A 12,218-nucleotide genomic window follows, 5' to 3' on the forward strand; every position below is an offset into this window, starting at 1 on the left:
GCGTCCCCTAGCCCCTGCCTGCCCCAACGACAGTCGACAGTCGACGGCAGCCCCGGGCGACTGGCAGTGCTGCCCTGTAGAAAATGTTAACGATTTGTGGGGACCCAACAGCCCGATGCTTTGCACTTTGCAGTCCCCAACGAATGACGCAGCACGGCCCCCTAACAACGCATCAAAAATGCACTAACGTACCTCTATACTTACTGCACGACGATGGACACATTGAGCAGCTTAAATTCTGCCAGATGTGCTTCCAGTCTCTGTCTTTTCTTTTCTCATATTGAATGACACACACTGCAGAGATATGATCATCGGTTTTCAGTTGATGGTCATATTGGTGACCTTGAAATACCCATGTCTGGCCCCCCTGCAATCAATAAGGACATTCGTAACAATTGGAGCATCAACTCTTGAAACCTTACACTTATCATTGCGCCCTGGTTGTTGGAAAAACCGATGAGAGCGGGACCTGCCAATACCACGAGCCAACCGCCATGGCACCGATACTCATGGAAAACGCCATCAGAAAGTTGACGTCATTGTTGTCCAGCAGATCCCACCCGCTCTCAACGATCCTCGACGGCCTCTCGTCGCCGAAGCTCGACCGGCGGTGCTTGTTGCGCGGATCATAGCGATCGGCACCGACCTCGCCTTCAACCGCCGCCGAGCTCGTGTCCTCAACGGCAGCCTCGCCCTCCCCATGCAACAGGCTAGACTTGATGTCGGCCCCCATGTCCTTTTCATGCTCGGGACGGTGAACGCCCGCAGCAGCACCACCAGGCGACGACACAAGCACCCGCACGCCCCCTTCGCCCTCGACAATCTTGCCGCTGCGGACATCCTTGACGCTGCGCTGAAATAGCCCACCAAGCACGCTGTCCACGACACTCCCCAGAAACCCCCAGACGGTCAGGCCCAGAATCAGCGTCCGGCGCTGCTCGATCGACCACGGCGCGCCGCCGCCTGGCCTGGCCGCAGTCTCATCGCTGCAGAAGGGCAGAAAGAGCATGGCCGCCGTGACAATAATGACGCTGCCGAGCAGGCCGGCAGCGAGGCCCGTCAATGTGACGCCGCCGTTGGTTCCGCGCGGTACTTTGCGCAAGGTGAGGCTGGTGATGAGCCGCGGCTGGCCTGTAGCCAGGATGCCCAGCTCGGAACTGAACGTGTCGGCGGCTACACAGGCGTAGTTTGCGATGATGCCGATCACCAGGAGGTCGCCGCCCCAGGAGAAGCAGAGGCTGCCGGCGGCATCGGAGGTTTCGTGGTGGTGGGCGAGCAGGGCCCGCTCGCGTGACCGCAGCTGGTAGGCGTGCAGCAGAGAGAGGATGGAGGCGGTAAGCGAGTTGGCAAGCACCTGCACGTGCGTCCGAGGACCCTCGCCGCCCGACGAGCCGCCTGCTTTCAGGGTGAGTGAAGCTTTGACGTTCTCCTTGACCTGCATGGGTTCCAATTATTAGTCTTGGGACGTTTTCTCTTTCAGAGGACTGTGAAAGACAAGAAAGAAATAGTAGTAGGCGGCTTACATGGGTTGCGCGTGTCCCCGCGAGGAAAAAGACGACGAGTAAGACAAATGGCAAGTTCCAGGGATGAACGGCATGAGCGATTGCTGTGAGAGTCGCGGCCACGATTCCGCCTGGAGTCAACGACTTTTTTGAGTAGGCTCGAAGCACGAGTAGGACCGTCGCAGGAACAGCAAAGACGGCCTTCATTTTGTTGCGGGTTCAAAAAGCATCCGAGTGTGGCAGGAGCTTCGGAATGAGGGAAGCCTCGAAATGTGTGAAGCAAGAATGCTTACGACTTTACACTGCCTGTTTATATTTTCATATGCAGGCTGCAGATCAGGGCTAGAAGAGAACGTTGGTCATAGATGCTTTATTCGCCGATGATGAGTGTTTGGTAGCGTTATCCCCCCTCCCACCAACTTCCACAGTACCTAAGCAAGGCAACTGGTGAGACTGGCCCGTGCTCTCGGCCGAAGAAATCATGGAATTGATGGCATGCGGCTTACCCTAACCCTGCTATTCTTGAGGGATGAATAAGCTACCTAAGCTATTGGGACCCTTACCTTGTCACCGCTAACGTTAAGTTAATCTCGACTTCTGGAACCCTTCAATTCAGGGACAAATCCAATGCTGCACATGCAGTACAGTATTTAGACCCCTTCATGTAGGAAGATGCAGCTCCTAGCCTATTTCTTCCACGCAAACTGAATTGTGTGGTAAAGCGCATCTAACGCAGAGCAGCAATTGTCATTTGTTTCCCGTCGTCGTTACCTTGCCCACTCCTCCCCTGAATTCCCCAAATGGAAGGAAAGTCCAACCCGGCCTCACCAATCTACGCCAGTATAAACCACCCCCCCTCCCTCCTCTGCAGTGTCCACGCTCTACAGCTCTACAGATCTCTGAATCAGAGGGTGATGGATTAAATTCCACGAGTAGACCCCAAAATCTGTCGCCCTTCCGAAGAGAAACGGCTTGTTTGAACGCAAGACTTACCACTTGACAGCAATGGCTCTTGCCGCCCTGTTCTTCTGGTCTGAGAAGCTGCGATCTGCTTCCCAGAACTTGTGCCCGGGTTCAATGAGGAAATGCCAGGAACTCTCGGACTTCAGCTCGACACTCTTCCCCCTCGGCCTGAGCAATTTCAACGCCTTATACCTTCGGAGGGAGATAGATTCCCATCCGAAATTGGCCCCAAGTGATAGCCATCTCATCGTCGCTTCAGTGAACCCTGGGCGCGTTTCCCGTCGAGAATCCGCTCATACTCTCAGTGGACGTGGCTCGCCGCTCAGATCACCACCCAACAATGGCTCGGTGTCGAAGTCGTGCACATTGGTCGAGTGCCTGGGTGCCACATCCCCTTGTCGAGCGAGAACTCTTCCCTTTGAAGCTCCGGCTTTGACTTCACAACATCGCGTCGGTTGTCGTGGGATTCCGCGCTGGGTCGGCCCTGTCCAAGTTCCAACACCTTCACCCCCTTTCACCCATCTGTTCGTCCCTCCCTCTTTGCTATCCTCCGATAGAGTCCGCCCGGCCCCTTCACCGTCGCGTGCCATAATTTCCTATCCTCTTGCCTGGCCTTTTCGTAGGGCACAGCATTCCAGAACCATCCACATCGCCACTTCGGTACCTGTAGCCTGGTTGTCGTTGGATGCATTGGACGGTCGCGGCGCTGCATCGATTCATCCGGACGGTCCCATCTCATTCAACACCCTTCCCAAAATCCATCCCATAAGCCCAAGTCCTCCCGCTCAGGTTTTCCTCCCTGGCCAAGCTCCACGACCATGACTCCATGCCGAGCAGTAGTGCCGTCAATCCACTCATCGGTCTACATTCGTTCATCTGCAAAGCCAAATGCCGACGATCGCCATGCCGTGTTCATCGTTTCGTGAGAGTGTCGTCGCCGTCCAACATTGTCCACGGCCTGGTTATCAGCCATCCTTGACACGGCCCATCATGCCGTAGTCCTCATGGCTAGTGGCCGGCCCCGTCCGAGCTTGGGTGACCCCATGCCATGCCGCACCGGTGTGGCAACGTCATACCCATGAACGGGAACAGCAACGGGTATGGTGGTTGTCAGATCCAGAGGTCGAGTCAGACATGTCAGCACATTTGAGGGAGGAAAGGGGGGAAGGGGGGAATGTGCCCTCTTATACCCAGACCGGTGCCCGTCTCTGGTCGGGGGTCATGTTGGACAAGGGGGTACAAGAAATGGAGGGAGGTACAGTAACAGGGAAAGAGAAACCGTGGCTGGGAGGGAAGCCAAGGGATGATGCGTCCACCTCCGGACAGATGTAAGGCTAGGCAAGGAAGGCAAAGCAAGCCAAGCCTGAGCAAGCCCATGTGGGACGGACGGACTGACGGACGGACAGTGGCAGCAAGCAAGCAAGCGACTAACCAGCAAGCAGCAAGCCAGCCAACAGAAACACAGGGAATCACCGCCAGGCGGCTCCATGCCAAAGCACAGAGCACTGTCCAGTCCAGTCCCGCACCGAGATTGACCGAGAGAGTATAGTGTAAACGTACGTAACCACCCCCTTTTCGAAATCCCGACTGTAAGCCAAACGACGCACCTTTCTCCCAAAACTCACCGTGACGTTAGTTTAAGCCGCATACTCAGCAAAACCTCCAGCCAACCAAAGCCCGCTGTTCCCTATCCTCAACCCCGCTGGACGAGCTCATGTGGGCAGATCTTGACCGTTGTCGTCCGGCCGGCGGGCATTGGTTCATAGGCGGGGACGGGGGGTAAGGAGGTAGGTAAGGCATCATATGCAATATATCGCCACGCGTCCACCGGGTGCTGCCCGCCGGTCGACTCGACGTATGTAACCGTAACCAACGGCCGGGCGGGACCGTGGTGTGTGTAACACCACACTTTCCACTTTGCCTGCCTTACTTACCCTACACTGGTAGTGGTAGGTACAGTACCTGGTAAGTAAGATAGGTAGGTAGGTAGGTAGGTAGGTGTGGCTGTTATCGGGTGTTTCCCGCTCACTCCTGCTCCTGCTCCTGCTCCTCTGTGGGTGTGGGTGTGAACCGGTCTGTGTTCCTTTTGACTGCCACGGTCCTTCTCTCTTCTCTCCCGCAAATACATGGCTCATTCCCATAACACTGCCTGCCATAGAGCGCTAAGTACCCAGTAACAAACATGGTGATGTGTGTAAGATATGGACTATGGAGGGCGTAGTCACCGAATCCGTTTCCCCCCTCAGCTTCAACATCCCCATCTCGCCAACGCCATCAAAGGGAAGTTACGTTAGTAGTACCGACTCCTAGCAGCAAGAGAGGAATGGACTAGCCTCCCCCCAACAACAAGCCCGGTGCTTCGGCCCTTGAATAAGTATTTCGGTGCCGACAGGTTTGTTGGGAAGTGCGTGCGTCGGTGATGGGTGATGGCCAGTCCGGATGAAGTAGTGGTATGTGGTATGTGGTATGTGGTATGTGGTATGTGGTATGTGGTATGCGGTATGTGGTATGCGGTATGCGGTATCTAGTAACGTTACCAGATGTCACAGCAGCACGAGACACTCCAAACGGTTTTACCGCGTGCTCAGGATGCAAGACAAGACAAGACCAGGCATGGAATGTACGAAGATAGGTATGTCTCGTTCCCCGCCATGGAGCAGCCAGTGATAGTGCCTGGCCGGATTCTACCCTCGAGTGGTTACGTAGGTTGGGGGAAGCAGTTCGTCTCGGGCTAACGGTGTTGCTTGCTTTGCTTGTCCGCGGGCTGTGAGTGAGACTGGAGAGACGGCGGCGGCTCCTCAACGGTCACGGTGCGTGTTGCATCATGCATCTTCACATAAGAAGCAAGCAACACAACGAATTGGCTGTACTGCAATACTACGTGACATCCGGGGAACGTTGGCCCTGCTCTACCACTTACACATATTATGTATTGAGGAACGGCTCGGCCATCACTCGTGTGCTCTGGTACCCTATCCGTCACGGCCAAATATCCTCAGGGTCTTGTCAATACAATCAGAACAAGACAGGCTACTTACTGTACTGGTAGTCACCTACCACTCTATGTACCAGCCTCTTGTCCGGCCGATGTTTGGGAGTCCGTGTCTGTGCGCCTGACGTGACTGACAGAAAGGGAAGGTAGGTATTCGTAGTGTGTATCCGTAGCTAGGTGTAGATTCTGTTTGCCCCTGTCAGTGTGAAACGGGAGGCGTCTGCACAACCCCAACGGGGCTTTTTTGCGGCTCACGGAACAAAAACATGGGATGGGAGTTTGACAGGTGCTCAGCGGCCTTTCTCGGCTTGCTTCCCCATCATTACCGGATTTAGGGTCCGTTGAGTCTCATCATTATTCCTAAGTTGCGAATGGCCGACGGCCAACCCCATGATCGACCCCTTAGCTCGTGTAAACTCGTTTGCTGGCTTGCGTGTCTGTCCGGAGCTTCAACAAGCTAGTTCGAGTGAGATGCTGTCCTTCCTCGGGCATGGACGGAGAGAAAGAGCGCCTCACTGTTGAGTGACGCTAATGGTTGATACTGTTGCAGAAGCACCTTCGGGGCCGAAGCACTTTGGAACAGAGTCGTCAGTAATTAACGGAGAGCCAGAGAGCCGACAGCCGACTACGGCCGAAGAGATCACGTTCCACAAGGTCCGGACTTCGTTCTGTTTAGCCGACTGGTCGTCTGCGGCAGCAAATAGCGTTGGCCTGGCATATGTGTCGCGGCTTCCCGAGGGTCGTTTCTTACATTGTTGCCAGAGATGATCTACCACGATGGAATCATGTCAATGGTAGCATCTGAGACCTAGGTAAGTGCAGTGTAGGTGCCCAAGAGAGTCACGTCAGGTATTGAGCCTGATGCGGAGACAGGTTATTTGGTACTGCATCGTCCACAGCGATGCCCGACCATTCAACCCGAATCAACGATGGGCATTCGGCAGTCATGTGCTTGCATCACTTCGAGACGACGCTGCAATGCTTCCACAGACGTTTTCTGCAAGGCCGCCGCGGAACAGACCCGGTAAATCTTGTGCTACAAGCCTGATGGCCGGAGCAACAGTATGGTGCCGGAGGACGGAGTTCCATGCCCCCGATGTCAGGAACCCTCTTGACCGGCAGCTTTGTTTACTTGATTCCCCTTTTGGTAAGAGGTGGTCTCAGAACCGGGCAACGCAACAAGGTCGCTTGAACTCTCGGGAAGCGGTGTTGCGTTCGGTCACCAAGCCACTAGCAGATCGGCCCGGACACATGGGGTTGGCCGTGACAGCCACGGACTTGTCTTGTGCCGAAACGCCAGGTCGGCAACTTATCACTTACTCGGCGAAGCTCTAGAGCTCCAGGATCGGCATGCTGCGCGGTCCTTTGGGGATCCGCCGACACACCGAGATCATGGACGTCCGGCCGCCCCTAATTTACCCCACGCAGCCGACGATATGGCGAGCAGAAGCACTCGGACTCAACACTATAAGAGCCTGCTCGCAACTGCGGGCTCGTTCTTGTGAGATTTGCCAGCACGCTGAGTTGGAGGACGCAGGTCTCGGTCATCGACCACTTGGCGCTGGTTGAAGAAGTTCGTTTGGCCGTGGTTATGCCCGAGATAAACCACTTGCGGCTTGTGATGCAGGTCTGTGACACCCCTCTGTCCAATAAGCTTATGAACCGCAGCATCATGGCAGCTCACCATCGCCGAAGCGGATGGCAGTCGTATCGCCAGTTTAGAACTTGAGATCCCGCGCAAGAGCTCAGGAAGTTAGATCGGCCCATGCTTGGACGGATCTGTCTTGCGGTCCTCAACGATTGAATCAGTTGCCCAATTGAGGGGGCCGAGATTCCAATTCTGCCAGTAAAATATTGATCCTGTTCTGACAGCGCATTTCGCATCGCAATACCCCCAACTTGGGGCTAATCTTTGCCTCGAAGAATAGTTATGCAGATGCTCGGGGCTGGTGATAAGGCTGGGTTAGTTATGCCCAATCGCCGCCAGCTGCAACAATCCCCAGGCTTGCTGAGCCACGATTGACATTTGAAGGCTGTTGAATTGTACTGTGCGGAAGACATGTGTAAGTACTAGGTATTTTAATGTTCACGTTTCCTGGGAACAAGGCACGTCGCCATGCAGTCTTGCCCTTGTCCCGAGGGACACGGAGGTGAGCAGGAATGAAATAGCCCTCCAGCCTTCGGGATTGGGAGCGGCGGTGACCAAGGCGATCTGCGACTAACTATCAGGGAACTGTGCACTGGCGTTTCGCAGTCACCGCTAGTCGACGTGGTTGGCGTTTCTCGTGTCCTCAGCATGGCGTTTCAATAGCCAGTGCCAGTTGTCTTTTTCCAGGGCAAACCGCGCGCAAGCCTTCGCGCCAAGAACCAGACATCGGTCCCGAAGGTCTAGGCAACGGCCTTGTCCCCAGAGTCACCGACGTAATAGTTAGTCATTTGAAGGTTGATCGAGCATGCAATGTCCATGTTTTCTATCAGTGATCGCGGAGAGGTAAGCTTATAGTCCGAATGAAACCAGGTCGAGGAGTCCGAAAATGCACAAGGGAGAATTGAGTTGTCAGGACTTGAATGTGCCTTCTGTTGCCTGAGAATGTTTTGAACATACTGTAGCAGAGGGAAATTGCGATAGATGATCGGCAATCACGTGGCGTAGGACCATTCTTGGCGGACCCATACAAAGCCGGGGGCTAAGACCCCGGCTCGACCCCGGCAACACCCAGGCTTGCCAAGCGGATTTTACGGAGAACTTCATGAACCTCACTCTCACAAAAACTTCAACCTACAACCAAGAGTACATACGGAGTATATACCTAAGGTAGGTACATAAACAACAGATTTGATGAATTAGTCTATATACGGCCGCTGTCCTTGGAAGTCATCTCATTGAAGTTTATTTGGCTATCTTATACTCCGTACATATACCTTTCTCAACTGCGAAGACGCTCCGGGGCGATGCTTATCACATTGATTTCAACATTGAAATACGGTGAGCTTACCATTCTTGGCGCTTCCATGTCCCGCCTGCCGTTCGAGCAAATTCACACCAGACGATCAAGGTGTAGCTTAGGACGAGTGAGACTAGCATCATTCAAATTGCTTTTCCTTCTGCAAGTTTTTCTCGTGATAACCCACGTTGGCTTGACGACCCCAATAAGTGGCGTCAGTTTGACATCTTGACAACAAGTGAACTATCTCCGCAACACGTGTAACATTATGAACCCACATCAAGCCCGGCATCTGAGACAAAGATAATGTGGGGGATATCAGCTTACCTTACACTAGAAGATCGGCAAGCAGCCACTCAAAATCGCAAATTGTATTCCACGGACGACGACGGCCGAGAGGGGGTCAAGATACGCATTTCTCACTCGTGGAGTTGGAGACCACTGCAGTCTTTGACACTGCTGTCAGCATCAAAGGAGGAGGCAGTGCCTCAGTTCGGCGATGGGCTGTCATGACCAGGCGGAACAGCCGCCGGCCTAGGTTTCGGCGGTTCGCCGTACGTATCATGATGGGGTTCGGCCCCGGGGTGCGGTGCCTTAGACGGAAAGTCCCACACCCATCCCACCCGAAATCTTCATTGGTCCTGACTCGAGGCTGTCAGTGAAGGAGGCTTGGCATCTCTACATATCCTTACGGGGAGGTATTAGGTATCTGGGTCACGCCAGGCGGGCTGCACGAGGCCCTCTGGTTTAAGTTGAACAAAGATTCAAGACGGCGATTAGGCGCATCGACTCATCGAGATTCTCACATAAGGTTATCATAATCAGCCTATCAAGACGATGCCATTGAATCAATGTAGCCGTACCAGTTATGAGTTGAGTGATGCGCTTATTTTTAGCCGGATTCATATACTCGATTATTGAAGCTCTGAACTTGCGCCGTATAACACGTCTGGCACCGATATTGCCGCATTCCCGTGTTTGCGGAGACGAACAATTTATAAGCGGGCCGCGGGACGGACATTGCGTCTTGGTCAGCGAGCAGTAAACAAGTGAAGCAAGAGAGTTTTGTTGATTACGGGACATTTGCTCGCATGTCATCCATGATTCCAGGTTGCGGAGGCTTCCAGCCCGATGGCGCGGAGTCAAAGACGTCCAAGTCGGCTGTGGCAGCCACATGAAGCTTGACCCGAAGTCGCCGTCTCATTGGCGCAAATGCATGTATAAGCCACCTTAGGCCACTAACTGGTATCTTAGGTCATTTACCAAGGCAAGGGGTATGTACATAGTGGAAGGAGGCTGTCAAGGAACAGTATCTCAAGGTTGATGACATCGAGTCTCCGTTGGTATATACCAGGGTAGTGGCCCTGAAGCCATCAAGTTGTTCTCGCTCACAGTCACAGTTATATCCCCTTCATTCTTGAGGCATCTTCATGCCCGGACTTTTGACCCGGAAGCGGACCAATATAGGATCCCTGGGAGCTTCCCGCCTGTCAAGAGGAACTTTAAACCTGAAAGTTACCCTTTACAGACCATGCTTTCCCAGATATGGTTTGCACCCGGCTGGCTACATTGCCTCAAATGAAAGTTCCCTGGCTGGCCAGACGCAGGAACCGCGGGCGCGGCTTGAGGGCGGCTTCGCTCACTGCAGCTTGTGTAAAGGGTAGAGTTGCTCAAAGATCGGTTCGTCTACCAGAGTGGCCGATAGCCGAGCTTTTCTGACCGCGGGTTCGCGCGGTAGATCTGCTGAGGGCACTTGCAAAGAACTCAAAATGCGCTTAGGAACACTGCTTGAAGCGGGTAAGTACTCCGTAACGACTCTAGCAGGTTGGAGCAGAGACGACCGGATGTGTAGTGTAGTGGCAGATTGCGGGCCGCTCTGGCGTCGCATCCCGCGTGCTCACGAGGCCATTGTTGCACTTGCAACTGTGTCACGGCAAATAAGGCTACTTATCCCCCGTGTCTGGAGGTCAAGACTCAGCACTCCAACATGGCGAAGGCGGCCGTGGCTGTGCGAAGGCCTTTCCGAGTTTTACATGGTAAACAAAGCGCTGTATTTGCAAACGAACTCATCAATTTCCAAGCGAACTCAACAAGAATGGGAAAAGCAATTACACTAATGTGGTGTAGGAGGGGAAAAAGCATTTGCAACAGACAAGACGAGGAATTTAAGAAATGAGAAATGAAGGTGAATGCCGGCAAGGGTTGTGCTGACTTGTTAGCGTAACTAAGTGTAGTGGACCGCGCTTGCCCCTGCCCCTGTCGTCACCAGGATCTGATCCCTTGCTCTAACCTACGTTAGTGACTTCCCAGGGACAGCAGCGAATGCAGCCAAGCAGGCACAGGGGGGGAGGGTGCAGGCAAAACAGGGGCGTGACCGTATTGGAAAGCCGATGATCTGGGTTGATCGCCAACCTTTCCATTTTTGATTCATCACCGAACCTTGCATACGCTTAGTCGCACCTCATTCGACTCCGCTCCCTGGTGCCGGCCACGGGTTTACACAACATTACAGCCTGGACAAATTGGCGCCCTATCAGCCCCTTGTTCTCGTTTTGTGGCGGCCCAGACAAGCTCCCGCGCGTTCCTGATTTTTCGCTGCTGTGGCTCGTCGGCAAGCTCGCACCGGTGCCGAATTGTGCCTGGGGCTAGCCACCGTGGCATCGACTGCGGGCGACTCTGCTCGACGAAACCGAGACATGGGAAGTCACCATGGCCTCTCTGGACCCCTCCTCTGCCTCTCTGCCGGCCACGATGACGGCCGACCGGCTGACCGACCGAATGTCGACCTTGTTGTTGTTTCGGCGGTCGTGGTGATCGTTGGCCGGGTGTGTTGTGCCAGAGTGTCTTCGGTACTCTTCAGTACACAATACTCTGGACTATGGAGTCATTTCTTCTGGTCGACCCGTGTCACGGTGGGACCGCGCTTGTCGTCACACCCCCTCAGGCGATAGTTGTGAGTTACCTAAACTACCCGCTGATAGTGCAGTCTACATACAGCCCAGTTATGTGCATAAGGTACTCCTACATACACTAACAGGCACACACACAGCGTACAGACCCGAGACGATGTTTCCGGTCCCGCGGTGCGGGCACAGAGAGGTAGTGTAAGGGCCCCTGCCCCGCCCAACCTTCAGTAGGGTTGCATTCGTTACCGGCTCTCTCTCCCTCAACATATCTGAAGAGTCAAGAGGCGGCCTAGACCCTTGTCCTGTTTACTCCCTCACACGCCGTCTAGCTGAACCGTGATTGGCAGATTGCCGTATGCCTGACGATGTAGATCGGTATCGGTCGTTGATGCCCTTGAGAAGCCGCCCTCTCCGCAATCAATGTGTATGGGCCGCCGTCCAAGTCATTTTACGAGCGGGACTCTCGAGTCTCGATGCTTTGACAACCGCGTTCCGGGACTGGAAACTGCTGGTGCATGCGCGCCCATGAGATCGCCTGCAGAGCGTCTGTATGTACATACCGCCATGCTGGCAGCTGTCGAGCCGCTTCTGCTGTGCTAGTGATTCTTCTCACAATTTTCTTGCCCTTCCTCTCTGCTCTTACCTTTCCTGCCAGTGCTGTTGGCTGACCATTACACGTTCATCAAATTCCGTCAGGATTTGCGTTGGGAGTTTCTTGTTCACCGCAGCTCATTACTCCCTTTTTGGGATCTGACCAGCCCCAAAGAAGCTCGGCCACGGTACAAGTACATACATACCAGCTTGACCATAGGTCAGGGGAACCCTTCCCGTGGCTGGCATCTGACTGTCGCTCCTTAGCATACATATACACTTACAAACATACATACATCCCTCATCACTCGGCCAGAGG

General features: G+C 54.1%; 1 protein-coding gene across 1 annotated transcript; it reads right to left on the reverse strand.

Moving 5' to 3' along the window:
* Position 1: 1 nt before the first annotated feature.
* Positions 2-1,924, reverse strand: N656DRAFT_338335 (uncharacterized protein). Its single transcript, XM_064809293.1, has 3 exons — positions 1,524-1,924; positions 193-1,435; positions 2-74 (listed from the first exon to the last, which is right to left on the reverse strand). The coding sequence occupies exons 1-2, from the start codon at positions 1,707-1,709 to the stop codon at positions 428-430; spliced, it is 1,194 nt and encodes a 397-aa protein (XP_064666999.1). The 5' UTR covers positions 1,710-1,924; the 3' UTR covers positions 2-74; positions 193-427.
* Between the last annotated feature and the right edge of the window lie 10,294 nt (positions 1,925-12,218).

This window comes from Canariomyces notabilis (genome assembly GCF_033297395.1).
Source record: "Canariomyces notabilis strain CBS 508.74 unplaced genomic scaffold N656scaffold_25, whole genome shotgun sequence".
Lineage (NCBI taxonomy): Eukaryota > Fungi > Ascomycota > Sordariomycetes > Sordariales > Chaetomiaceae > Canariomyces > Canariomyces notabilis.

Excerpts from the sequence above, each read along its gene's own strand:
- N656DRAFT_338335 (XM_064809293.1), bottom strand. The coding sequence starts at position 1,709 with ATGAAGGCCGTCTTTGCTGTTCCTGCGACGGTCCTACTCGTGCTTCGA. Across the intron at positions 1,436-1,523 it reads CGGGGACACGCGCAACCCAT|GTCAAGGAGAACGTCAAAGC; the intron begins GTAAGCCGCCTA and ends GAACCCATGCAG.